At 39.3% G+C, this 27105-nt stretch overlaps 2 protein-coding genes and 1 long non-coding RNA gene across 6 annotated transcripts in view; 2 read left to right on the plus strand and 1 right to left on the minus strand.

Moving 5' to 3' along the window:
* The window catches only part of LOC111062239, a 61077-nt gene extending 47733 nt beyond the window's left edge, over window positions 1–13344 (plus strand). For all 4 annotated transcript variants that reach the window (XM_039420508.1, XM_039420509.1, XM_039420507.1 and 1 more), the window contains exons 4-6: window positions 1124–1222; window positions 10053–10145; window positions 12915–13344. In XM_039420508.1, the coding sequence (XP_039276442.1) occupies window positions 1124–1222; window positions 10053–10145; window positions 12915–13243 (521 nt within the window). In that variant the 3' untranslated portion in view covers window positions 13244–13344. The remainder of the gene's footprint in view (window positions 1–1123; window positions 1223–10052; window positions 10146–12914) is intronic.
* LOC111053018 overlaps window positions 1–27105 on the plus strand; it is a 208421-nt gene that overhangs the window by 75315 nt on the left and 106001 nt on the right. The window lies entirely within an intron of this gene.
* LOC120349783 lies at window positions 19196–23155 on the minus strand. The gene is made up of 4 exons (XR_005570412.1): window positions 23074–23155; window positions 22893–22969; window positions 20657–20771; window positions 19196–19843 (listed from the first exon to the last, which is right to left on the minus strand). It is a non-coding gene; the product is annotated as an uncharacterized LOC120349783 (long non-coding RNA).

Raw genomic sequence — 27105 nt, forward strand, 5'->3', positions numbered from 1 at the left:
TTTATAGTGAATAGAACATTCACATAGTTACTTATCACCTAAACTACCTTTTAAATTGGAGAACCATATTATTTATTTTCATTTTGTTTTTTTTTTAATTGAAAATATCAGTGAGATTTGCGAAAGTCATTTGATGTAGGCTACAGTCCCAGACTCATAACTTGATCCCTGGTCCAATTTACCCCTTCCACAGGATCAAAACGTTACTATGCATAGCAATAGCTTTTGATCATACAGCTGGGTTGTATTTTTGTTTTTTGAGTCAACCAGCCAGCATGCCGTAATTTTATAATAATTGGGAATACATGAATCAGGCGTGCGCAGTTGGCTTTCTGCCCACCCCCGCAGCGAATTACTAGAGGGATCTTCTCATCAGTCCAATAATGTATGCGGATGGTTCAGCTTTAAATGACAACACTAATATTTTACATGAAAAAGATACCGTACTAATACTAGTAGTTCTGTGAACAGTAGACCTCATGCAGTTTTCTCATCCACAAGTATCTGGTCTCACCTTTTGACCGGCTTCTCCAGACATTTGAGTAATGCATGCAATGAATAATCCATTTGTCAGCTGATTGATTATGAATAATTCTATAATCTAATTAATCCTATCTTCAGAGTAGATGATATATATAGTGATATCGGAGTATGGAGAAAATTCCTTTTCCTTTCATTTATCATCCTTAAAGTGCAAAATGTCAGAAAACCTTGTGTATACATCGACGCGCAGTTAAAAAAGGAATACTCCTGCCAAATCTCATAAAATTCTATCGATGCGTTTGGCCATAAATGCGTTGCATACAAACAGACAAAAGAAAATCCGAGTTAAAACATTGACCTCATGCGCTCGGTCAATAATCTCCTCTTGTGATGAGAATATGTTGTATTATTCCACAGCAAATATTTACACTTTTGTGCATTAGGTACCATACATAGTTTTTATTCCAACTTTGTCCCTATATTCGTACATTTTTAAGGATACTTGGATAATAATTTCTAATTGCATTCTCAACTACATTATTATATCTAGATCTATACAGCCTATATTATTATAAAGTTAGTAGTAAAAGTTTAGTTATATATTTCTCACCCCGGTTAATTTATTACACATTTTTTTTAGGACAAATGGAATTTGGGTATAATGGTGCGGACAATGCGGTAGAAGGTTCATCGGATATGTCATATATGCCATTTGGAGGATCCACCACCTCATTCAAACGTAAGTTGATACCTCCCTCGCGTTCGCTACCTTTCAGCCTGCCGCTCTGCTCTGCTCCCCACGCCATGCATCAACCAAATGAGTGGTTGACCCACCCGCAACCAGGGAAAGCCTCAGTCGCTGCCACCCATTCCTGCGTTTCTATTTGCCGAGCACCGCCGGCCAATAGCAGCGCAGGTGAACTCAGGGACTGTGAATAAAAGGGGGCTACTCAGCTACCCTCGATAGCACTTGCTCACTAGCAGACTTCCACTGAAGAGCCAGAAGAGACCACCAGCCGAGACCACTACCAGAGACCACTACCAGCCGAGACCACTACCGAGACCAGGAGCCGAGCAGCGAGCAGGCCAATGAGGGAACCACGGCGAGACTAACCGCAACCTGAGGTGTCTTACTTGTCTACTACCCAGCCGATGCCTAGGAGGAACTGAGCCGGCCGCCGAATCCAGAAGAGGAGGGCCCTACGTCGGCTTCGCCAGGTGGAGGAGAGGCTGAGGCTGTACACCACCACGCCAGCTGCGCCCCAAGACTTAGCGCCCCAGCCTAACAACTGGCACGCGGTTCTGGATGCGCGGGTTGGGTGCCGAACCGACATCGGAGTGTGTGCAGTGGAAGCCTATGACCCTGCCTGCCCGGGGTTTGACCGAAGGCCCCTTCTAAACGAGGAAGTGGTCGAGGAGGTCCTCCCGGCGGAGATTCGGCATGACCTCTGGCTAGTAGATCACCCGGTCAGCCCTCTCCGTAGCCTGGGCAAACCAGAGTGGAGACGGCGAACCACTGACTTAAGCACCTGCCGGCCTGCTCTCGCACCAGACGGACCTGCCCGGGACCCTCGTGCTGCGTGGTATCGCGCCAGTCGACGACTACTAAACATCTAGCCTGCCTTGGTCCCTTTTAGGGCCACCAGCAACAATCTTGGTCCCTTTTCAGGTCCACCAGCAACAAACTTGGCCATTTTCAGGGCCACCAGAAGCCATTTTTTCCGACAGTGGTAACAAACCCCTTGCTCGACCCGACTGACTAGCCCGATTGATGAACGAGCCACACCTTCTGCCATATCAATTATTGGCACCTGCCAACGTGGGGCCACTCACTGTATGGAGATACAGTAACCTGTTACCACTGTCAAAACTTTTTTTTCAAACAAAATGTCAACTTAAATTTTCAACTAAATGTATGTCTTAAATTTTTCATCCAAATGTATGTCTTGAATTTTTCACACAAAAAATTCAAACTCATTTTCTTTCAACAAAATGTGTCTCTGAATCTTTCAATTCAGAATACCTGTCTGGGAACAGGCAATTTCCCAGTGGCGCACATAACACCTGAACATGGTAGCGACTAGAACCGGAGCTGGAGACAGTGGAGATACGACCACCAAAGATTCGATGCAGTCAACCAGCCAGCACACAAAGTCTACATTCGCCGGCTGGCCTGCACAGACCACCGGTCAAACCGACAGCAGCACGACGCAGCCGCCCGCTTCCACCAGCGAAACCGGGGCAACGCAGCCACCCGCCTTCACCAGCGAGCCCGCTCGACCAACCACCCTGCAACCCAGCGCGCTGACCGTCAACCTGCCTGCTCCACCGTCAACCTCTAGTCACGCCACTACCGCAACCAGCAACATGTCCAACTTACCGGCTCCAGCCGTCAGCTACACCGGCAACCTCAGCCAGCTGACCAGCATAGCGACCCTGCTACCGTTCTTCCGCGGCAAGCTCCATGAAGACCCCATCACCTTCATGCCACAGAGCACCGAGCTGCTACAGGGTCACCACATTCCCAGCTATACCTGGGTCATGCTTCTAAAAGCGCAACTACAAGACGACGCCGCCGCCTGGTGAAGAGACTATGGAGAATTTGTCACCACCTGGGAACAGTTCCGTGACCGACTTCAGGCCCGTTTCTTGGGATCCCATAAAATCGCAGCCGCTCACACGGAATTTTATGGCACCACCCACAAACCGAACCAGCCAGTGGAGCGATTCATCCGTCAGAAGCTCCAACTACAGCAGCGCTTAGGAACCAACCTGGCTGAAGACGAGGTGATTGCCCTGCTCATCGGTCAGCTGAGTTCCGATCTTCGCACCCTAGTTCGAGCTGCTCGTCCCACGAACTATGAAGAGCTGATCATGATCGCCAACGACCTGGAAACCGACCTCAACAGTCGACCAAAATATAAGTCACCTCAACCTACGGCACCCGCAGGGCCACCCCATCGAGAGCCGCCGCCAAGGTTCAACTACAACCAGCTTCCTCAGTGTCATTACTGCCCGGCCAAGCATTTTTATCGCGACTGCCCAGAACTCGCGAAGAAACGGCAGGAAAACGGCGATACTGGAGAGACTTGGACTCCACCCCTCCAGCACGGGAAGTAGGAGTCCTCTACACTAACGATGAGGTGCAAGACCTGCAGCGCCAGCCTCGCAGGTCACCACCCCAACTACAAGCAATAACCGTCACCGAACCAGCCAGCCAGTCATTCCTTGGTCACGCCACCGTGGATCCTGCCAGCGTCACCAAGTCTCCTTCCAATGTCACCGAAGACCCCTCGCTCTTCTCGGCTGACGGAGACTCTCCATGGTACCTAGCAGCTGCACCTCTACGGGCTATCAAGAATGACCCAGTACCAGTCGTCACCCGGGTCACCGTCTCACAACAGCAACCGCGTCCAGCACACCCTTGTGCGTCAACCACCCAGCCGTCACTCATGACCGTCTCACTCACAACGGATCGATCGCCTACCCGTCACGCTACCGTAGACCCTGCTAGTGTCACTAAGTCTCCTTCCAATGTCACTGAAGACCCCTTGCTCTTCCCGGCTGACAGACTCTCCACAGCACCCAGCAGCCGCGCCTCTACTGGCCCGCAAGAGGACAGCATCACCAGCTGACAATGAGCGCGTCATCGACCACCAGCCTGGGGAGGAACATGCAACTGTGACCCACACGCATCCAACACCTACCGGGATCGCTGTCATGGACGGAGTCACCAACACTGCCCTTGCCGCAGTCGACGACCAGGTCACCAACGCTGACCCAGCCGCATTCAGCCACCAGGTCACCAACGCTGACCCAGCCGCATTCAGCCACCAGGTAACCAACACTGCCCCAGCCGCAGTCAGCCACCAGGTCACCAACACTGACCCAGCCGCCGTCAACCAGCCGGTCACCAACACTGCCCCAGCCGCAGTCAGCCACCAGGTCACCAACACTGCCCTGGCCGCAGTCACCGACAAGGTCACCAACACTGCCGCCCCAGTAGTCAACAACCACATCACCAGCCCTCCGCCCAGCCAAGCACCGAACCTAGCCGTGATCCAGATAGACAGACAGACTCTACCCCGGATCCCTGTCATCCTCGCGGGTAAACAACTACACGCTCTACTTGATTCAGCCACAACGCACAACTTTGTGAGAGCTGCCCACCTCGACCATGGTACACGGATCCAACCGCTGGAGCTACCTGTACTGCTGGCCAACCGTCCCACTAGCTGTGAAACGGCCATACAAGGACATCTGGAACTCCAGATCCAACAGCACATTCAAAATATCCCCTTCTTAGGTCTACCTGACCTATGCAAAGACATCATCTTGGGACGACCATGGTTTCGGGAGAATAAGGCAGTGCTTGACTTTGATCAAGACAGGCTAATCTACGGCAAGACGCAGCGAGATACAATCTTCTGGATAGCGCAACCACCAGTCTCAGTAGAGATGGACACTCACCTGGTTGACAAGTTACTAGAAGACACGCCCAGCGACCAGCACTGACGGTTAACAGTATTACTGCAACAACACGCAAAATTGTTCATGGAGCAGATGCCACCCTCCATCACCACGGCCGCCACCATGACAATTCAACTCAACAGCTCAGAAATACGCAGCCAGCGGCCTTACTGATACTCACAGGAGAAACTGCAAATTATCGAGTCTGAAGTTGCTGCCCTCAAGGAACGCAACCTGGTAGAAGCCAGTGATTCGCCTTACAACTCTCCAATCGTCGTTGTCCCCAAGAAGGACGGCACATCACAGTTCTGCATCGATTACCGATGGCTGAATTCCATCACCATTCCAGCCACGGCACCACAGATGACCCTACAGGACGTCATTTGAAGCCTGGGAACTTCAAAAATATTCAGCTCACTCAACCTACGGATGGGATACTGGCAGGTACCACTCGCACCCCAGTCTCGACCTTACACGGCCTTCACCACTCCCTACGGCGAAAAGCTACAATTTAAGGTCATGCCTTTCGGCCTACGAAATGCACCCAGCTGCTTCCAATCCATGATGAACAAGGTACTGAGTGGATACGTCGACAAGTTCTGCTACGCTTATCTCGACGACATCATTGTGTACTCGGATACCTGGGAAGAACACTTACTCCACTTAGCCTAAGTGTTTGAACGGTTAAATCTATACAATCTCTCTGTCTCAGCAGCAAAATGCCAGATCGGCCGCAAGCAACTTGAATACCTCGGTCACATAATCACCTCCGAGGGCAACCAAGCAAAACCGCAGGCTATCCTAGCTGTGACTTCTGCCCAACCACCCACCACCAGAAAGAAACTGCGAGAATTTCTCGGAGTAGTCGGCTGGCTACGAGAATTTTTACCCAACGCCGCTGACGTTTGTGCGCCTCTGTCTGAGCTACTTAGCACGAAGATGCGATGGAAATGGTCACCAACAGAAGAGACAGCTTTCCGTCGCCTACAAGCATTGACTGCAAACATCCAACCACTCTGTCGACCAGATTTCTCCAAGACCTTCATCCTACAGACAGACGCCAGCAAGGTCGGTATAGGGGCTGTCCTATACCAAGAAATCAACAATGACTGTAAGGTGATAGCATACGCCAGTGCCAAGCTGAACCACACAGAACAATTGTATCACAGTAACGAACAAGAGTGCCTTGCGGTCGTTTGGGCAATAAAGCGATATCGCCCTTACCTGGAAGGCAGGCCATTCATACTCCGTACCGACAATAAGGTGATTACCTAGTTACAAACTGCAAAGGACAGCCGCACCAAACTCACTCGATGGGCCCTGCTCCTACAAGAATTTGACTTCACCCTAGAACACTGCCCGGGTAAAGAGAATCAGTTCGCCGACGCACTGTCACAGCAACCCGACAACGAAAAAGTTGAGGAGACCAGTCAACAACTAGAACAAACCATGCCTCCCGACATCCTGCCAGTCACCAGTGAACCCGCTACGCTAGCAAGCATTGCCACCGAAACTGAACTGTTAGAAGAGATTCGGAAAGCACAGGCCACAGAAGACGAGATCAACACGCAGGTGCAACGATGGATGGAGATCGAACCCCGACCGTAGGAGGATCGACCGGGAACTGATCAAGTATTCCTCACCAGTTACCGCCTACACAACCGACTCTGGGAGAAGAAGACACGCGACGGTTGGCGAATAGTCATACCGCCCAACTTTCGCACCCGGCTACTTTTCCGCTATCACGATGATGATCTAATGGGACATCCAGGCTACGCCGAAACCTACCGAAACATCGCTACATACTACACTTGGCCCCGTATGAAGGCGCAGATAACCGCGTATGTACAAAATTGCCTGCTGTGTAGCTGCTCAAAAGCGTACAACCGCAATCACGAACCTACGCAACGACCACGACGGTCTACTGGACCATGGGAAACCATATGTCTCGATCTGATGGGCCCCTACCCACTCTGCAAGCAAAGAAATCGATTCATATTGGTCATCACTGATTCTTTCTCCAGGTGGATAGAAGCCTACCTGCTGCCTCACGGCAACGCCAACACGATTGGCCGCACGATGGATACGCACCTGTTTCCCAGATGGGGATACCCAAAAATCCTACTCTCCGACAATGGCACTCAGTTTACGGGGAAACTATGGAACGAACTCTGCCTCAAATGGGGAGTCTCACACTACACCACACCAATTCATCACCCCCGAGCCAACCCTACCAAGAGAAGGAACCAGGAACTCAAGAAGGGACTACGGATCCGCCTACAAGAACAACACCAAGAATGGGAGAACCAACAACCATCCGTGCTATTCACCCTGCGAAATCGACAGAACACGGCAACAAGATACAGCCCCAGTCAAATCCTGTTTGGCCAAACCCTTCCATGGCCAGGGGAATGGAGCCACTGGCCCGAAAATCAACTCAAACCGCACAAAGACCATATTAACCAGTGTCTACACACGCTAACCGCAATCCAACGTGAAGCCGTGTTGAACCAAGAAAATTATCTCAATAGGAAGGGAGACCCGATAGCCGAGACACAGCCTCGTTACCAGATCGGTGACCAGGTGCTCACATGGAAACATCAACTCTCAAACAAGGCTCAGAAATTCCACGCGGGCCTAGCACCCAGATGGAAGGGACCATATACGGTCGCCCACAACCAAGGAGATGTCTACTGGATCACCCGTGACAATGAGACCATCAAGGTGTACGAGACTCAACTACGCCCGGCTCCAACCACCGACCAGCAACATCTCTTGGAATAACAACCCACCTGTTGGGGGAGACCCTTCTGGTCTTATTTCTGTAATTATTGACCACAACCCACCTGTTGGGGGAGACCCTTCTGGTCTTATTTCTGTAATTATTGACCACAACCCACCTGTTGGGGGAGACCCATCTGGTCTCACTTCTGTAAAATTATCGCCCAATGGCACTTTTGTATATTTTGTAAACATTGTATCTTGTTTTTTGCAATCAATAAATTCTCGCCGTGGCTACCTCAAACGGTGGGGGGGAATTGATACCTCCCTCGCGTTCGCTACCTTTCAGCCTGCCGCTCTGCTCTGCTCCCCACGCCATGCATCAACCAAATGAGTGGTTGACCCACCCGCCACCAGGGTGCGCCTCAGTCGCCGCCACCCGTTCCTGCATTTCTATTGGCCGAGCACCGCCGGCCAATAGCAGCACAGGTGAACTCGGGGACTGTGAATAAAAGGGGGCTACTCAGCTACCCTCGATAGCACTTGCTCACTAGCAGCCTTCCACTGAAGAGCCAGAAGAGACCACCAGCCGAGACCACTACCAGAGACCACTACCAGCCGAGACCAATACCGAGACCAGGAGCAGAGCAGCGAGCAGGCCAATGAGGGAACCATGGCGAGACTAACCGTAACCTGAGGTGTCTTCCTTGTCTACTACCCAGCCGATGCCTAGGAGGAACCGAGCCGGCCGCCGAATCCAGAAGAGGAGGGCCCTACGTCGGCTTCGCCAGGTGGAGGAGAGGCTGAGGCTGTACACCGCCGCGCCAGCTGCGCCCCAAGACTTAGCGCCCCAGCCTAACAACTGGCACGCGGTTCTGGATGCGCGGGTTGGGTGCCGAACCGACATTGGAGTGTGTGCAGCGGAAGCCTATGACCCTGCCTGCCTGGGGTTTGACTGAAGGCCCCTTCTAAATGAGGAAGTGGTCGAGGAGGTCCTCCTGGCGGAGATTCGGCACAACCTCTGGCTAGTAGATCACCCGGTCAGCCCTCTCCGTAGCCCGGGTAAACCAGAGTGGAGACGGCGAACCATTGACTTGAGCCCCTGCCGGCCTGCTCTCGCACCAGACGGACCTGCCCAGGACCCTCGCGCGGCGTGGTATTGCGCCAGTCGACGACTACTGAACATCTAGCCTGCCTTGGTCCCTTTTAGGGCCACCAGCAACAATCTTGGTCCCTTTTCAGGGCCACCAGCAACAAACTTGGCCCTTTTCAAAAGCCATTTTTTCCGACAGTGGTAACAAACCTCGCTCGACCCGACTGACTAGCCCAATTGATGAATGAGCCACACCTTTCCGCCATATCAAAGTATGCAGGCTCTTACAAACTAGGAGTTGGTCTAATTAAGCCTTCGTAGTTTATCACTATAGTGAAGTGCTGAGGTCAGTGGAAAAGATGCCGATTCTTTGCGTTACCACTGCATTCTATAGTAGAAAGTAGATATAGCTTTCCCGGCATATATATCCGATATAATTTCAATTGTTTATTCTTGTTGATAATAATCAATTATATTTTATTAATCAAAAAAACATATTCCTCAATTATTAAATAATAATGAATTTGCATAATTGAGATTTGATATTTTGATGATTACTAATATTTCTATATGGTTAAAAACCAATCTGGCAACGTTGTGGAGCTAGAAAAGGATAGAGCTATCTTTTTTGTCTAATGACCGACAAGGATAGAAACACCAATGTTGATCAAATGGCTGACTTTATAACAAAGATATCACAATAGATGAATATTCAAAATATAGTATATGGAAGGAATGATGCGATATGGAGATTATTCAATATTTATCATTATAGGCCTACTACTTCTATTAAATTCATAACAACTCAACATATTTTCTAGTGCTAACAAATACATCGCCATGCACTGCAAATAATCAGGACAATCGTCACCGGGTGATTCACTCTCTTCTTCTGTAATATGTAAATAATAAATTCATCGAGTTTTGACTTAATTTCTGGCAGTGAGGATTATATTCTGCAATGGTATAGAATGATATGTATTTGTGGCTTCTAAAATTATGCTCATTAATAAAAAAGGATATAATGTATGCGAAGAATAGTCGACAAAGAGAACAGTTGAATAAGTATGAACAATGTGAAACAAGATTAAGTTCATGGAAACTTAAATTGTTTCATTGCATTTCCAGCATAATTTTTGGGTATGCCTGTTGTCTTTTCCCAATATCATATTATATTGCAATAATGATTCGTGATTGTCAATAAATAAAATAAATATTCAAACAATTGTAAGAATGAAAGTATTGGAAAATAGACATCACATTAATAATTGCTCTATGATTACAGTTTTCAGTGAAATTCATTGTGAAGGTGAAGATACAGTAATATTACGCATTGGTGCTGGGGCTGGAAAAGCAATAGATTGGCAAGAAGTCAAAGGTTTGTGAAGGCTACAATAGTAACTTATACAGAGTTGGTAAGAATTATGGAATTGGCTTAATATTCATGTTACAAGAATATTTGGGGTTCCTATTCCAATTAAAAACTTACTTTCCTACTCATAAAGTTCATTCCACCATTTTAAATCTAAATCATTCTTATAAAAATGCAAATAGTCCCATTATATAGTCCAGTCACTACATACATTGGTGCTTGCAATTTATAGTGTAGTTCTGATTAAAAAAAGTATTTGTATAAATGAAAGAAGTCCAGAACCAATTTCTTCATGCAAAATTTCCTTGTGCTAGGAAACAGCTTGGCCCAAAAATCTTGTATTTTCGGTTAATTTTTCAGTTTTCAACTATTTCTGCCAAATCCAGTAATCCGACAGGAAAATGCTCTCGCCTTCTTCTATATTATAAAATTCTGCATAGAATGAGATCATTCTGAACTCTCTATCTCCAAAGAGTAGGCTACTGAGTTATAATTTTTCAAAAATGAGTAAAATTTGAAGGAAAAATCAATTCTGATGAATTTTAGTTTTTTTATCAACAATATCTTCCGATCGTTACCATTTAGATGTATAATTCAAAATCCCTCTGGGCGTATTTTTGTGCTCTACAATCTGAGATCAGGTAGAGCGCTCTATCTCATATAGATTTCCAGGTAAACCTGACAACAATGCTCCTTGTAATGTAAAAAACACCTAATTTTCAGCTTCAACCACCATCACCAACTAAATTGCCCTCACATTAAGTTCATGAGATTATATCGTCATAATTATCTGGGGAGCTATGAGTTTTATATATGTTGAAACTCTCTATAAACTTCAAAAACAAATACTAAAAATAATAGGCTTCAAGAAGAATCAATTCCCCACGAACATTTTTTTCAAGGACAGTAAAGTACTGAGTGTAAGACAACTCTACATCCAGGCTATCATCACGCGAATGAGGAGAAACAACGAACACATAAGATTGGCAGATCATAACCATCAAACAAGGCAGAGAATCACGTATTTAATAGTACCAAGGATGAACACTACATTTGGGCAAAGAAACTACATATATTTAGGACCAAAAAATTTACAATTCAATACCAAGTTACATTCGGAAAGAATTCAATAGACTCAGGTTCAAGAAAAGTTCATTTTCCTGGTTAGTTGATGTTAGAGTAGAAAATTGTGAAAATTTAGTTAGACTGTAAATATTGAAACTATTTATTCTTCATTCTTTTCCTTTAGTAGATTTTCATTTTTCTGAAAATTAACTTTCTTATTGTTATCCTTAATAGAACATTAATATTTATCTACTGATTTCTTAATTTTGTTTGTATTATAAATTTGAATTTTAATATTATATTATATTTTGAAATTTTACTAATTTCAATATAAAAAACTTTAATCCCATATCAGTGAAGGAAGGTTGTAAATAGTAATTAACATGCAACAAGCAACAAATAACTTATAACCCAAAACACATAATTCATTGTGGGATGTATATTTATTCAAATTATATTTGCCTATTAAGAAATTATTCAATGCATAGAACTTGTTTTAATTGTATTAATAATTGTTATTGTATTCTAATTTGTAATGTAATTTATTGTTTTTGATGAACAAATTTTATTTGATTTGCTTTATTTTATTTATGTTCTATGAGAATCACCCGTTAGATGCACTTCATTTCAGTATTTCCTAGTTGAGAGGCGCGCATAAGGACACCTCAAGGATCAAAATTTCAAACACTTACGGTATAACTTTTGACACAATGTTCAGATTCAATCGTACTACACTTCATTCTTCTCGGCTCGTCAAGGTGGTCCATAAATCATGCATCATAAGACAAATTCTGTTGAAAAATGGATAATTTATTGCTGAGTGTACACCATATTCCAATACACAAAAAATGGTCGATTTCCATATTCAAAGCTATGTTTCTCTTACAAGGCCACTCTGTATCTAGCACAAGGAAATTTTGCATGAAGAAATTGGTTCTGGACTTCTCTCAAGTATCCAAATAATTCTTTTTTAAACCAGAACTACCATATAAATTGCAAGCACACCCCCTTTTTATGTCTATATTGACTGGACTATTAGAACTCATGAAAATAGATTTTCTGACACTGATACTGATAAGTGGTAATAATTCCTACTTCCAAATAATCTCAATAATATATTTTAAGTTTTTCAATATATCATCATATTTCTTTAGTCAATAAGTGTTCACTTTCACTTGTTTTTCAAGTCTAGGTACTCTAGCTGTTGTGTAAATGCTACAATCCTCAGAAAAAATGTGCATAACATTTCCCAAAATCTATATAAGAATAATGAAACTGAATTCGCACACAATAGTGACAGTGAAAATATAATTCCCACGAGTTCTAATTTGACTATTTTCACATAGCTCGGCCGAGTGATTATGAAAAAACAATTAGAACTTATTTAGGGGATTTACGAGTATTTTCATTGTTCACTGTCACTGTTGTGTGCAGATTCAGCTCAAGGCCAGGCGCACACCAGTTAGTCAAGACAAGACAGGATCAGACATGTTTAGTCACAATACTTCACATTGTTGCTTATGACGCAGCTCACACTGATTAGTCATTGCAATTAGACGTGTCAACTATGTGAAGTATTGTGACTAAATGTGACTAGTCTTGTCTTGACTAACTGGTGTACGCCCAGCCTAATTGTTTTACTTTTTACGGTTATTGGTTTGATTAGTTATGATCAGTAATTGTTGATGGAGAATGTTTAAATGTTCGCAGGAAAAATATCGCAAGAACTGCCTCCAATATGCATTCCGATTCCTGGAGCAATGGTTGTCTCGCTTTGTGTGTTTGTCACCAAGTACAAATATGATAATGAGGATAAAAGTTTGGAGTTCTGCATATTACTTCAGATAAGAGCTATTTTAATAGCAGGAATTGGATTTAAAATAGTAAATTTGCATAACAGATGCATGGTTTTGAGAAGAGAGCATTTCACACGAATCGTCGACAGCATGAAAGCAGTGCCAAGTTTTGCCAAAAAACAAGCCACTAGTATTATTACTATTAATTCTAATACTAGTACTAATAATTCTATTGGAATGTAAATTGAATTTCAATTATGACTGAGTCACTCAATAAAAAGTGCAGGTTTACGATTTGGATGCAACTACTGCACAATAGCTGATCAATAAAAGGTTTCACACTATGTCTGGTATCATTTCATTTATACTAAAGAAATAATACAGTATCCGAAGTTCTAATATTTTGTTTTATTACAATTTGATCCAATGCTACACAGTTGATACACAGTTCAATTTAATCTGTGATTACTTTTAAATATTACCTACTATGATTATCCTACTATAGTGGTTTATTTATTTTATGTATTCATTCCATAATTTGACAATGTTTCTAAGCTTAAGCCTATTGAAACAAACTTATATAACAATGAATACAAAGTGTCATGTGGTATTTTAGCACCACAAAATATTTTTGAAATGAACTATTGAACTTTAATAGAATTATAAAATGGAAAAGAAAGATAACCTAGTCAAAGAACCACTGAAGTAAAATCGAATGTTGTTAGTGATAAAAGAGTAATCGTATTATCCAAAATGATAAGAAAAAACATGCATAATTGTGATTCAACAACTATGAGGATCCATTGGCAGAATTACTACTAGAGTTTGCTAAATTAAAAGCCAATCAGAAAGGAGCTTACAAATCGTTCAAGGAAGAGATAAATTTTTTCTGAAAACCACTTTCTTCTGGCTTGTGATCTCGTTCTGAGAGTATGCACATGGAGTTTAGGGTTCTTTCTTCCTTTAGATTTTGAAATTATCAAGCCTATCCCTCTTTTAAATGTGAACTATTTGTAATTAATGTTTAATTATCTGTGAACTCAGTGTTGTTGAAGAGTTCTTAATTGTAATCAATTCCCATAAATGAATCTTTAATACAGGAAGAAATCTATAAGAAATCTGGACCACGCGCGAGCCCAGCCGAGACGAAAAGGACCTGCACAGTTAATTATTGGAAATAATTAATTTATTCTACAAGACCTCCAAGAACATCATAACTGTGAGTGTTTGTTCAAACGAGCTCATTTTAGAAAGGTCTCTTTTTTATTAGAGTTGGGGAATTAATCAAAGTGCTATATAAATAAATTCGAATCAAGGAAATTATGCAACGTGTTGAGTGCTATCATATAGTTTATAAGAACATTTTATGAATTTTATTTGATATATGTAGGAAGCTTACTTCCATGCACGGCATGGACTCATTAAAAAACCCTGAGATTTTATTTTTTAAATATCAATTTTATTAATTATTATCTGCTAATTGATCAAAGTTTGTCCCATTAACTCTATAAACCGAACAGGTTTTAAAGTGTAGAATTCGGAATTGACTTGAAGTCCATGTATCAGTATTAAATACAAATTTATAATTTTTAAAGCACAAATGTGAATGCTATTAAACCTTGTGATAATTATTCAGATATTATAAAAGAATTTATTTAAAGAAAATTATAGAGATAGAATATTTTATATATATATATATATATATATATATATTATATATATATATATATATATTATATATATATATATATATATTGTTTTATGGGAATATATTTTGTGTTTTATGTCAGCATACAAATCATAGAAATTTATTTTATCCTAATTCATCTTGTGATATACAGTTTGGGCTGTCTCAGTATCAAGGAAAAATATTCTGCAGCATATAAAATTAGTGAATCAATTAATATTGACCTTATCAAGAGCATTCAGTACTTATCATCCTTTGATGATAGTCATACTAGTCTGCCAGAAAAAATATATTGATAATTATATTAATAAGGTTCCAGTTATATCAAATAAGGATCCAGAGAGCTTCAAGAACTGGCATTGTAAGTTCTAAGGAATTTCAGAAGGATAAATTGGTGACCTGTATTCATGGCGAGCGTTTTAAAAATCAACTAAAAAAAACCATAGTTGGTCTTCATTATTCTCGGTTGGATACATGGTTACTGATAATCAGTCATCAACTGTCTTTTCGATTTCCTTATTGGTATTCTTCAAGAACTCCACAGAAGCAGCGGTAAGAATCATTAATAACCAGTCATTGAACCTTGTGGTGATTAATTATATTTGGAAAATTCATGTATCTACCACTGAGCTAGAGCTGTGGTTTGAACCCAGCAATTCTGCGAGCTGGACGGCCTTAACTATTTGTGAATTTATTCACAAATTAGGGACTATAGCAACTGCTCTTATATATACTAAATTTACCATTTTACACTAATGTCACCCAACCAGTGGGGCAAAGGTTTACACCATTACACACAATGGCGCCCAACGTGGGGCAAAGGTTTACATCTTTACAAAAGTGAGAAAAAATGCACAATAATCGAAAAGTAAGAGTAATAATAATGATAATAAAACTTAAAAATATCTGGTGTGGTACACTCACACAACTTTCCTTGCTTATTGATCTATAAGCCTCATTAACGAGGATATTTAGGGAATAACATTATGCCAATTGGCAGCTAAATAATTAAAACTACGATTATACTATTGTGATTGTGACCAGAGTACATTTTCCTTTGTTTGAATTATGAAATTTGAGGATTTTTTAAAAGTTGTCAAAACAGCTGTTCTACAAATAAAATATCAACATGTGTTCTTTTGAATAAACTGCTCTACCTACCTACCTCACGCACAAGAAGGAGGTTACAATAGTTATTTGTGCAACTAGTGCACAAAGTGACAGTTTGCTGCACTGAAAGAAACGTTTATGCAGGAGCCGTAGGCGAGGGTGGAATGGCTTCTTGAGTGCAGCAGAGGAACTTTGCTCACGTATTTCACATTAAATTTTTCCTACAGTTACCATTGAATATGAAAAGTGGGTAATTATAGGTAGAATGATGGCTGAAATCCATCAAATGTTTGTGTGTGTGATGCTGTTATTAATAACAACCTTAATTCATTTGAAAATTAATAATCCAATTGAAGTTGAAAATTCTCAGCCAAAGTTCTCATTTTTATTCATTCAAGAATCAGAAAAAATACAGATAGAACAAAAAATTCACATTCAAAATACACACCAAAAACTGATTTGGATGCAATATGGCTGAACAAAAGCTGCAACACTGCTGAACCGACAAGCGCGCGACCTAGCGGGAAGAATCGTACCTAAGTTTGTTTCATCCAGCTAAAAACTACAGAAACAAAGGATTCATAAATTTAGACTTTTGCTAAAATTACCGAGAAAAATGCTCAAAATAAACTGAAAAATATTTATAAAAATAACATAGACAACAAAGAATATTTATTGTAGTATTCTTATGTTTTTTTATTTATATGGATATCAACCAGTAATCATTTAACCTCAAATTTCGAATTTTATAATGTATATTTGCTACTTTTCTCATTGCTTGCAGTTGAAATAATAATTGCCAATAGAAAAGAACTATTATTTATTATTAAATGATGAGAATTCGTAAACTATGATTATTTAATTATGATTTAGATGAACATTATTCTTGTTTTGGATTTCTAGATTGGGATTTTATCATAAATGTAGGGCAGCCATTGAAATGATTCTTATCTAAATCTAACCACAGTCATTGTGACCAACTTAATTTTTGTTTTTGTGCACTAATCCTCCATATAACCCACCAACTATTTTGTGTTGCCATGTTGCAAATCTGGAGTGCAGAAAATTTTTTTCCTGCACTAAAGCGGAAAAGTGATTCTTTTTGCATTCTCTAATCAGTGCAGGAATGGCCACTTTTCAAGGTAACTGTAGGAAAAGTAAATTTCTCAAGGATGGGGTGGACCCCCTGTTAATTTCTCAGGGAGGAGACTCATGCTAGTTAATAGAGCTGATATATAACTATACAGGGTATGAATTTGAAAAAATCGGTCAAGTTATTTTTGAGAAAATCATGATAGAAATTTAACAAAATTAATTCTTTTCAGGAATATTACGGAGCTCCTGCAATTTTCCCAGAAATGAGACTCATGTCAGTTGATAAGGCATTGTAACATTCAAAATCCGAATGGATAAATAAAAATTCCTATTTGAAGAAATTTATAGGTCTAAGTGAAATAATAGGCTAATATCGCCAAAGATGATAATGTTAAAGATTAGATAATATCAGGCATCATGGCTAAATTGTACAACAGCTGGATAGAAATGAAAATAATTTTTGCTACCTTATAATATTATATAAAATATTGAAAATTTGAGGTTAGGCGCAAAACATCTACTGATCGGCGACCTAATGATCGACCAAGTCGCATAACGTAGAATCTGACCAAACACCTTGGCAGAAACTTATTGTAACAAAACAGTATTCAACTTGAGGAACCAAAAGTTCCACGTGGCTAAATATTGTAATATGAGACACAACCTATAATCTGTAAAAAATTACTTTGCATGTAAAAAACATATTAAAAAACCCAGACAAAAATAATTAAATGTATTAAGGAAGTAGGAGGTTCCTAGGCACATGAATACTATAATAATTTACATGCACCAATCAAATGGTAGTGATTGATAGGCGGTAATGGTGAGCCGATTCAAATTTATTTGTATATATTTCTACAAATGATAAGAATTTATGAGCTATTGTTGTACAGTTTATGTTTTAGATACGGCCCAAAGGCAAATAAATTATTAAAGATGTAACATAAGTTATAATTTGATAGTTTGGTACGGTCTATTTAAGCCATGAATGGCAGAGGAACAGATTATTTGAATTTTATGTAAATTTGGAAATCGGAAATGAAAATTGAAAATGAGAAAAGAGAACTTCCCCACTTGCCTGCCAATGACCACCATGAGATGTCACCAAAAATTATAGAGCGCAATATCTTCCTATACCTTTAATAACTTAAAGTTAAATCAAATTTCTAAATTTTTTCATAAGACTTTGTGATACAAATGTAAAGCAGAAGACATTTTTAAATAATTTTTTAACCCCTTGGAAGAGACGACTCCGGCTACAATAATCCAGGACCACCAGGAGTTTGGATCAACATCAGCAGCTCATAGAAAATTCCAGCATGTGAGTGAAAAATATTCGAAATAGTGATAGAGCACCCTCAGTGCTTCGAAATGAAATAAGAATCAAAGCTAGCTCATCGAAAGGGTTTTTTATGAATTAAGAATTTGGTAAAAATACTTGCGCAAGTTTAAAGATAGTATAAAAGGTATTTTATTAGATAGTATCGAATCAATCCATATATCAAAAGATCCATCAATCAAAAGAATACTAAGTTCTAGGCTGTTAATACCATATTCATATGATCATTAATTTCTACAATATAATTTGCGATAATATAATGTAGCTCTGATTCACTAGATGAATTGATTCCGTCTATTCTATCTATTCCGTCAGGTGCCGAATCTAGCACCCTGAGATAAAAAATATTTATTATAAAGAAATCTATTGGAAACCATAGAATTCAATATATATTTGGATTATTAGTTTGTCAATTTATCATGCTGAGTTGAGAAATTTATATACAAAATAGAATCATCCAAGTTGACAAGTATCAGCAAGTTGATATCGAAGCTACATGCAAATAGATGCATATGATCATGAAATGAAGCACATTTCGTGCCATAGAACTTAAAGAATAATATTAACCTGTGATATTTTATTGATTTCATTTCTTGTTATATTATATATTCCTGTCGCTCTATATATTTTTGTTTTGACTTATTTTTTGAGATATTTGTTAATATATGTATCAAATTTTTTATGGTGTACAATTTATTTTTTATTCCTCAATACTATAGGATATAAGTTTTATATATATATATATATATATATATATATATATATATATATATATATATTAATAAATTATCAGTATTATTGTGGAAGCTCATATTTGGGCCTATAAAGATTTTTATGAGACTATATCCTAGTAAAACCACGATCAGATTTTATAATTATTGAAATATTTCTCATGCTCTACCAATTGATGCCAAGCAGGAGGCTAATCGTTATTAATTATAAAAAATAATGTGACAGAACATGGCGCCCAACGTGGGGCTGATGATGAGAGCAGAGCTCATTAAATAATTATTGATATTAAGTCAAGACCTATATTGAGGATAATAACTAAAGACAAGTCTAGGCATATTGAAATTTGTCATGGATGGATAATAGATATAAGAGTATTGAGGAACGCAGGCAGGTGTAATACTACTTCTGGGGAATCAATAGCTTTAAATAAGGAGAAATTTTTTTTTAAAGAAATTTTTATTTATTATTGTGGAAAATATATTTTTTATAGAGAGCTATTATATTTTATGGGCCTAAACTGCTAATTCTAGTCATTGATATTTGTATATAAGCCGATCAGGAATCAACATTCCAATATTGGAGCACTAGAGCATTATATAAAACTTAAGTATAAATACCTTGTTCATGGTTATCCAAGCACTTTGCACATAACTGTTTCACTGTGAATCCTTATTTGTGTCCTTACTATATATTCTGTGCCTATTATTCATCACTTTTAATTAACACTTGACACTTCATCCATTTTTAAATATGAGTTTCTTTTCGTCCGTGCAAAGTGAGGTAGCAGACACACTGCAGACGGCGGTAGTAGTGATGATCGATGCTGAGGGGGACGCAATGGAGTCCACCACCCAGATATCTCCAATCACCGCCAAGAATCCTGGGAACAGTAACAAATCATTAAATGTCTCCCAAGAAACAATAAGGAGGGTTATAGTAGAGGGGATGATCAAGTCATTTTCTGACAGTTTAGAAAAACAATGGCAGTAGTTATGAAGGACTTAAAGGCAGAAATGAAGGAAATGCGGGAATCATTGAAGGATACGTCGGTAAGAATGGGTAAGGAAACTGCGGACACAATACCAGCGGTAGAACGTAAGTTGGACGCTCCTGATAGCAAGGTAGAAGATCATAGGGAAGAGTTAAAGGTTATGATAGATTTGCAAAATGAAAATCAGGAAATAATTACAACAGACTTAGCAGAAAAAATAGATACTGTTACTTGTGAGTTAAATGAAAGAATAGATAGCCTAACAGCACAAAACACCGCACAAATTCATGAAATAGCTACAAACAGAAACAATAGTCAACTTATTTCCATAAATAAACAACAGAATAGTTAATCTACACAAATAGCTCACCTAAATTCTGATATAAATCAAAACGAAGTACTACTTAATTCATTGGAGACAGCCGTTGGAGAACAGCAATTATTTTCATCTGAATTAAATGCCGAAGTAGTAAATAATGAAATGGAAGCTACTAGTCATTGGAAACAGGCCCAAGAGAAGTTAGTACAACTTGAGAGTCAAGTACATCAATTTCCGCACGAGAATGTAGAGCCTATCCCCGTAGCAACGTTTGATTTACTGCACAGTTTCAATGAATTAGGCCGTTTTGACAATACAGACCGCTATCTTCAACCTAAAGAATTTATAGATCAGATAAAATTGGTACAATCCCTAACACCCACCTCTTGAGATTTGTGGCATCTTTGATTATCCAGTTTGTTAAGCGGTGAACCTCTGATGTTTTTCCAGATCCATAATCGCAGATTCAGGACGTTAGACGAATTCAGTGCAGCTTTCCTGGAACAATATTGGAGTAAAAATAGACAAATGGATACACTAGTCAATATCATTGCTAGCGAATATAATCCTAGGACAGACGACACATATACCAATTTTGTTACCACAATTGAACTGAAGAATGCTCAATTAGATGAGCCTATAAATGATCATGCCTTAGCAAATATAATCGTAAAAAAGCTACCTTTCCAAGTCAGAACAGCATTGGCTACACAGCCAATAACTGGTTGTAAACAATTAATAAATCATTCATACAGCATACAATCTGTGATGGCAATATCAAATCACCAGTCAGATCAAATGTATGTACAGAATCAGTATAATTCAAAAATTAATCAATACAATTCAAATGCTAATCAGTATGCCAGGCAAGTTTATGAATCGGTACCATATGATCGCTCCCGATCTACTCCTCAATTTGAACGCCGCTATGATCATAATCAAAAAAGTGATTGGAATAAAAGAGGTTATCAGAATCGTTCAACAAATCATTATTCACAGCAAATTAATCACAGGAATTATTATGATGGCCATGATCGATTAAACACAAATAATGGTTACACTCAGAATAATTATAACAGAAATTACAAACCGCCACCTCATCAAATAGGTACAAATTATACATTAGAGCATGCAACTAGATTAAATCAACAAAAAATACAAGATAACCCACCACCAGACACAGAGAAGACTACATCCAAATTATGAATACATGATACCCCCAATATAACACATACAAGCTCAGAAAAAATAGATAGAGAAGATAAAGACACTTCAGCATCACATACTACTTGTATGAACGACTTACCGGAAATATTATTAGAAAAACAGAAGCCCATACAAGACAGCCTACCACAAAAAACCACCGCCCACCATGCAATTAAAACATCCCGCAAGCATCAACCTCTATTAAGTATACTGTTCCCCACCAACGATCCATCACTGCAGGAAGAGCAAACCGCCACCAAAGAGTCACTACTAAAAATATACAGTCGCCAGGAGGAGACCGCCACCATGCATCTGAACACCACACCCGCGCATCATTGTACCCCACCAAGGCACACCAAGGACGGGAAGGAAGACACCAGGGAGTACCGAGACGGATGACATCAGGACAGAGAGGACAGCATTCGGGAGAAGAGGAGCATGCACTGCAAGGCCCGGTGGCAGAAAGTCAGGCGAAAGAGACGAAGGAGGAACCGCGTGCACCGATGGAGGCCACATGCACGTTTCAAACGCCCGAGAAGGACACCGGAAATGAAACACCGAGGAGGACAGAAAGAGACTGACAGCATGCATCCGCAGCACATATGCTTTAAGGGAGCTGCTCAGTGATTTGACTGGAAAAATGGACCAAACAAATGGGATAAAACCGAAACATGCATGGATGATAACAATAAATTGGATTACTCATGGAGATTAATAGAGAACAGAAAGTGGTTAATAAGATTGGAAGAAATAAAAAGTAATATAAAGAAAGTGAAAGTACCTGGATATTATATGATGAGAGATTATACTATTAAAGAAATAATAAATGTTTTGATATGGTATGTAATGTTTGTTATGGCTGTGATATAAATGAAAAACTATGATATGAATATGGTAAAAAAGATTGTAATGTTATTGTTGAAAGAATTTATTATTGTTGATTGGGAGTCCTATATTATTGAATTGTTTATTATGATGATGAAGACTGATAATGAATTTAAGTGGAAAGTACCAGATGAAGATAATTGGAAGCTTTATATTATAAAATTGTTTGTAAGTGTAGTTAAAATTGTAAACAATGCCACTAAAATGAAAATATCGAGACTCAATGAAAGAGAAATGAAACTCAATGGAGTAAATAGAAATAGTAAGAAAGGAAGCAGAACTAGATCAATGGATTGTTTGAAAGAATACACAAGATACAAGGGCTTTAAATTTATGATGGAAAAATTATCAACCGGACAGCCTCACAAATCAACAGCAGATAACCTAACCGGCCTACATCATATCTACAGGCAGAATGCAAGAAGATGCAAGTAAACCACAACATTTCTACATGCAATATCGTCAAATTTGAAGAAAATAAATGATAAGAAGTCAAGAGAAAACATCATTATCAAACCAATTACTGACCTATCATAATAAATTTAATCTTGGCATAGACCGCATGGCAACAATCCAACGTTTTATTCCTTCCAACTGTTAGAAGCCTGAAACAGTCAAAGATCAATTTTTTAAGTATGTATTTTAATAATCTACATCATATAAAAAAGGACACAAATGGGGATAGTAGAAAATAAATAAATTAAATTACCTTAAATGTAGAAAGTGTGATGAATAAGGTTAGTTTTGTACTGTAAAATAGAAAGCTAGAGAATTATGACGTCATATCCAAAATTCAGTCAGCTGGCCAAAGCCACCTGAATCAAATATGTAGCGCTTGTTAAACATATGTTTATGAAGAAAGTATTATACCCAAAAGTTATTTATTTATTGTTATTTATTGTATTTATCAGTGTTAATATATTTATTTATATGTTTTATAATTTATTACCATTATTCTTGCAATGTTGTTACTGAAAAAACCTCAAATGAAATAGTTACCACCAAAAGCCAAAATCAAATGTAGCAAAGGAGAAGAATTGTACCTGATATATAGAAAATTATTGATATTAAGACCTAGGAATTATAATGAAGTATAAGCCCCAGAAAATTTGTACATCGAAGTTATTGTTTGAAAGAAATTCATTATAGGAGAATCAAGTGTAATGTGTGAAATTAGGTTGGCGACCTTGCGAGCGGCAAATTTGAAAATACTATATTATGAGTGTTGTAATGAGGAAGGTGTCTAAGATGTTATATTTGTGATATTTTTGTGTTGATAAGGAGAATTTATTATTGTATTTAATGGAGGTCTAAGGGGGGCGTAAGCAGATAAGGTCTGCGAATTATTGTAAATCTTTGAGAGTATTTTTTTGTGGATAAAGTATGGAATATGTTGATGTGTTGAAGGATGGATTTTCATAAAAAACATTGTTGATTCTTAAAATATTTTGAATTCAAATCCAGGGGCGTGTGTAACGTTCAAAATCCAAATGGATAAATAAAAATTCCTATTTGAAGAAATTTATAGGTCTAAGTGAAATAATAGGCTAATATCGCCAAAGATGATGATGTTAAAGATCAGATAATATCAGGCATCATGGCTAAATTGTACAACAGCCAAATAGAAATGAAAATAATTTTTGCTACTGTTAAATCTGGCATTTGCAGTCACCACTTGTTTTGGTTGCCGCCTCCTGGAGCGCTGGTGCTTGTGTGTCACCACTTGTTTTGGTTGCTGCCGCTTGGAGCGCTGGTGCTTGTGTTCACAGTTTGCCCTGTCGATTTTGATAGTTTTAATTTCTATTCATCAAGTTTGTCATTTTCAATCGATTGATCAATTAGATTTATTATACTTAGTTCAGCATTAGTCCTATTTTAGCCTATTATGGCATTATTCATTTATATTTGCCATTTTTCTGCTGGTGGGTTCATTGTTTCACAGTTGGTACACTGCCTTATAGGCTGAGTTCCTACCTGCTCCTGTCGATGGAATGGCTGAAGAAAGTGTATTTCCAAGTTTCAAATTTATCCTTTTTAATCTAAAAGTGACAAATTCGCATTAAAAATGTGTCTCATCAATTCATAAATATCTATTCTCTATGTGGTATTCTAGTTTTCAACGTTCATCATTATTTGTGTCAAAAAACTTGTAAGTAACCGAACGACATTACTCGCACGCAATGTGCTTTGTCCCTCAACTTCGAATTTTCGACATTTATGAAATTTGTGCTTCTATTTCTGAAGAACTATTGATCCAACAACGATAATATCCAGAATGAGCTATTTTTACCATAAGAAAGCTCAGAAGAACTTTATTTTCTGTATTCAATTCTAGCTGTGTCCAAATGATACATGTTAGGTTATTTGTTTCATCATGAACTTTGTTTGCAATCTCTCACTTGCAAGAACATTTTTGTCAGCAACTGACAATTTTCAATCATCAAGAAAATATATAGTTCCACTACACTCAATGCATTAAAAACATTACTTATGCATTAGACATTTCTGCATTGAACTAGTTACTAAGCAAGGTTACAATTTATCCTGCATCTAGGATTTGAAGAAGCTTGTCCATGACAATTCTTCCTGGAATTACATCAACCCTTATAATTTCCTCTCATCATTTGAAATCTACACCATTGTGATTTCTTTTCTCAGTGACAATTGCGCACTATTTTGGCCACCAGTTGCCACCTCATTGTAACCTAGAACTGTTCATGTTTGAAATTGCTTTATTGGGTCACGGCTATCAATCTACTTGTATGCTGCTAAGTTACATTGCGCCTGCCGTGTGTACACCTTCATTGAACTATCATCTACACCATTGTGATTTCTTTTCTCAGTGACTATTGCACACTATTTTGGCCACCAGTTGCCACCTCATTGTAACCTAGAACTGTTCATGTTTGAAATTGCTTTATTGGGTCGCGGCTATCAATCTACTTGTATGCTGCTAAGTTACATTGCGCCTGCTGTGTGTACACCTTCATTGAACTATCATCTACACCATTGTGATTTCTTTTCTCAGTGACTATTGCGCACTATTTTGGCCACCAGTTGCCACCTCATTGTAACCTAGAACTGTTCATGTTTGAAATTGCTTTATTGGGTCGCGGCTATCAATCTACTTGTATGCTGCTTAGTTACATTGCGCCTGCCGTGTGTACACCTTCATTGAACTATCATCATCACCATTGTGGTTTATCAGAATTTGTGTGTGCTTCAATCATATCACCACAACAATTTACATTTGTGATCTACTCACTTACCCGGAGTTACTAGTTTTCTCTAACAACATCTTGTCCATGCACAAGCCTACGCATTATCGCGCAACACCTGCCGTGATGACATCTGTAATCATCATCCTACTGACTTGGATTCAATTCTATCTCCATTTGTAACAAACCTACTGAGTTGTAGCGCTTAGTACAGCGCCCTTGTTACCATCATTACCTGCTGCTGGTCACACTTGGAGTGGATTCAACTTCTGCACGGCTCCCTGCCGTCTCACTGCCGGTCTGTCTGAAGATTCAGCGCAGTTCGCCGCCGACGCTGCCCTGGTACTTGCTTCCATGGCTCCCTGCCGTCCTGTTGCCGGTTTTGTCCAGGTATCTGGTCCAATTCAACGCCGACGCCTACCTGGTGTCCAGCCCATGGGCATCGCAGACCTTCCAGAAATCCTACTGGTTTTCTTTAAGCCAGCTGGTGAAGACATCTAACCTCTTAGTTAAGTATTTTGTTCCGTGCTTCTGTGCACTTAACGATTCATTGTTCAACCATTTTCATTTACATTTGTTTTTAGAAACATTTATAAATTACATTTTTTATATTTACTTTTTGAGGTCGTATATTTAAAGTTAGACTTTTCCGCGGTCCCAATTATTCGTCGCGGTCCCTTTTCAATTTTTCTTGTCTTGCGGAAGACTTTCAATATTTGTTTGTTTATGCAACAGCTGGAATTTCATTAATTACACGATTTTTGTGATTAGGAGTTCTACAATAAATTCAAAACAATTCTATTTTGAAGATTCTGAATTCTCTTTTTATTTGTCAACATAATTGTCCAACTGTGTGGACCCACCATTGTATTTACATGCTTTACTATTGTAAGGTAATAAAACAAACAAAATTACACTTTTTAGAAGGTCTGTTACATATTCATGATCATTATAATATTCTTTATGATTCTAATCCTTGTATGTCATTTAGCCTACCTGTTTCAAGATGGTACTATAAATTCATATATTCAATTTCAACTACAGCTGATCAATAACTCTCTTAATTATCATTCCCTTTTTGCTTACCAGAGTCTTTTATGAGGACAGTTTGGGTGGTCTCATTGAGAGTTGCAATTCAGATCTTGACGACTCTTAATGTCACAATCATTGCAGTCCGCCTAGAAGATTGGAGGTGACGCATCAATTTCGCCCAAATTACTCAGCTACCTTATGATATTATATAAAATATTGAAAATTTGAGGTTAGGCGTAAAACATCTACTGATCGGCAACCTAATGATCGACCGAGTTGCATAACATAGAATCTGACCAAACACCTTGGCAGAAACTTATTGTAACAAAACAGTATTCAACTTGAGGAACCAAAAGTTCCATGTGGCTAAATATCGTAATATGAGAAACAACCTATAATCTGTAGAAAATTACTTTGCATGTGAAAAACATATTAAAAAACCCAGACAAAAATAATTAAATGTATTAAGGAAGTAGGAGGTTCCTAGGCGC

The sequence above is a fragment of the Nilaparvata lugens genome, chromosome 2 (assembly GCF_014356525.2).
Source record: "Nilaparvata lugens isolate BPH chromosome 2, ASM1435652v1, whole genome shotgun sequence".
Lineage (NCBI taxonomy): Eukaryota > Metazoa > Arthropoda > Insecta > Hemiptera > Delphacidae > Nilaparvata > Nilaparvata lugens.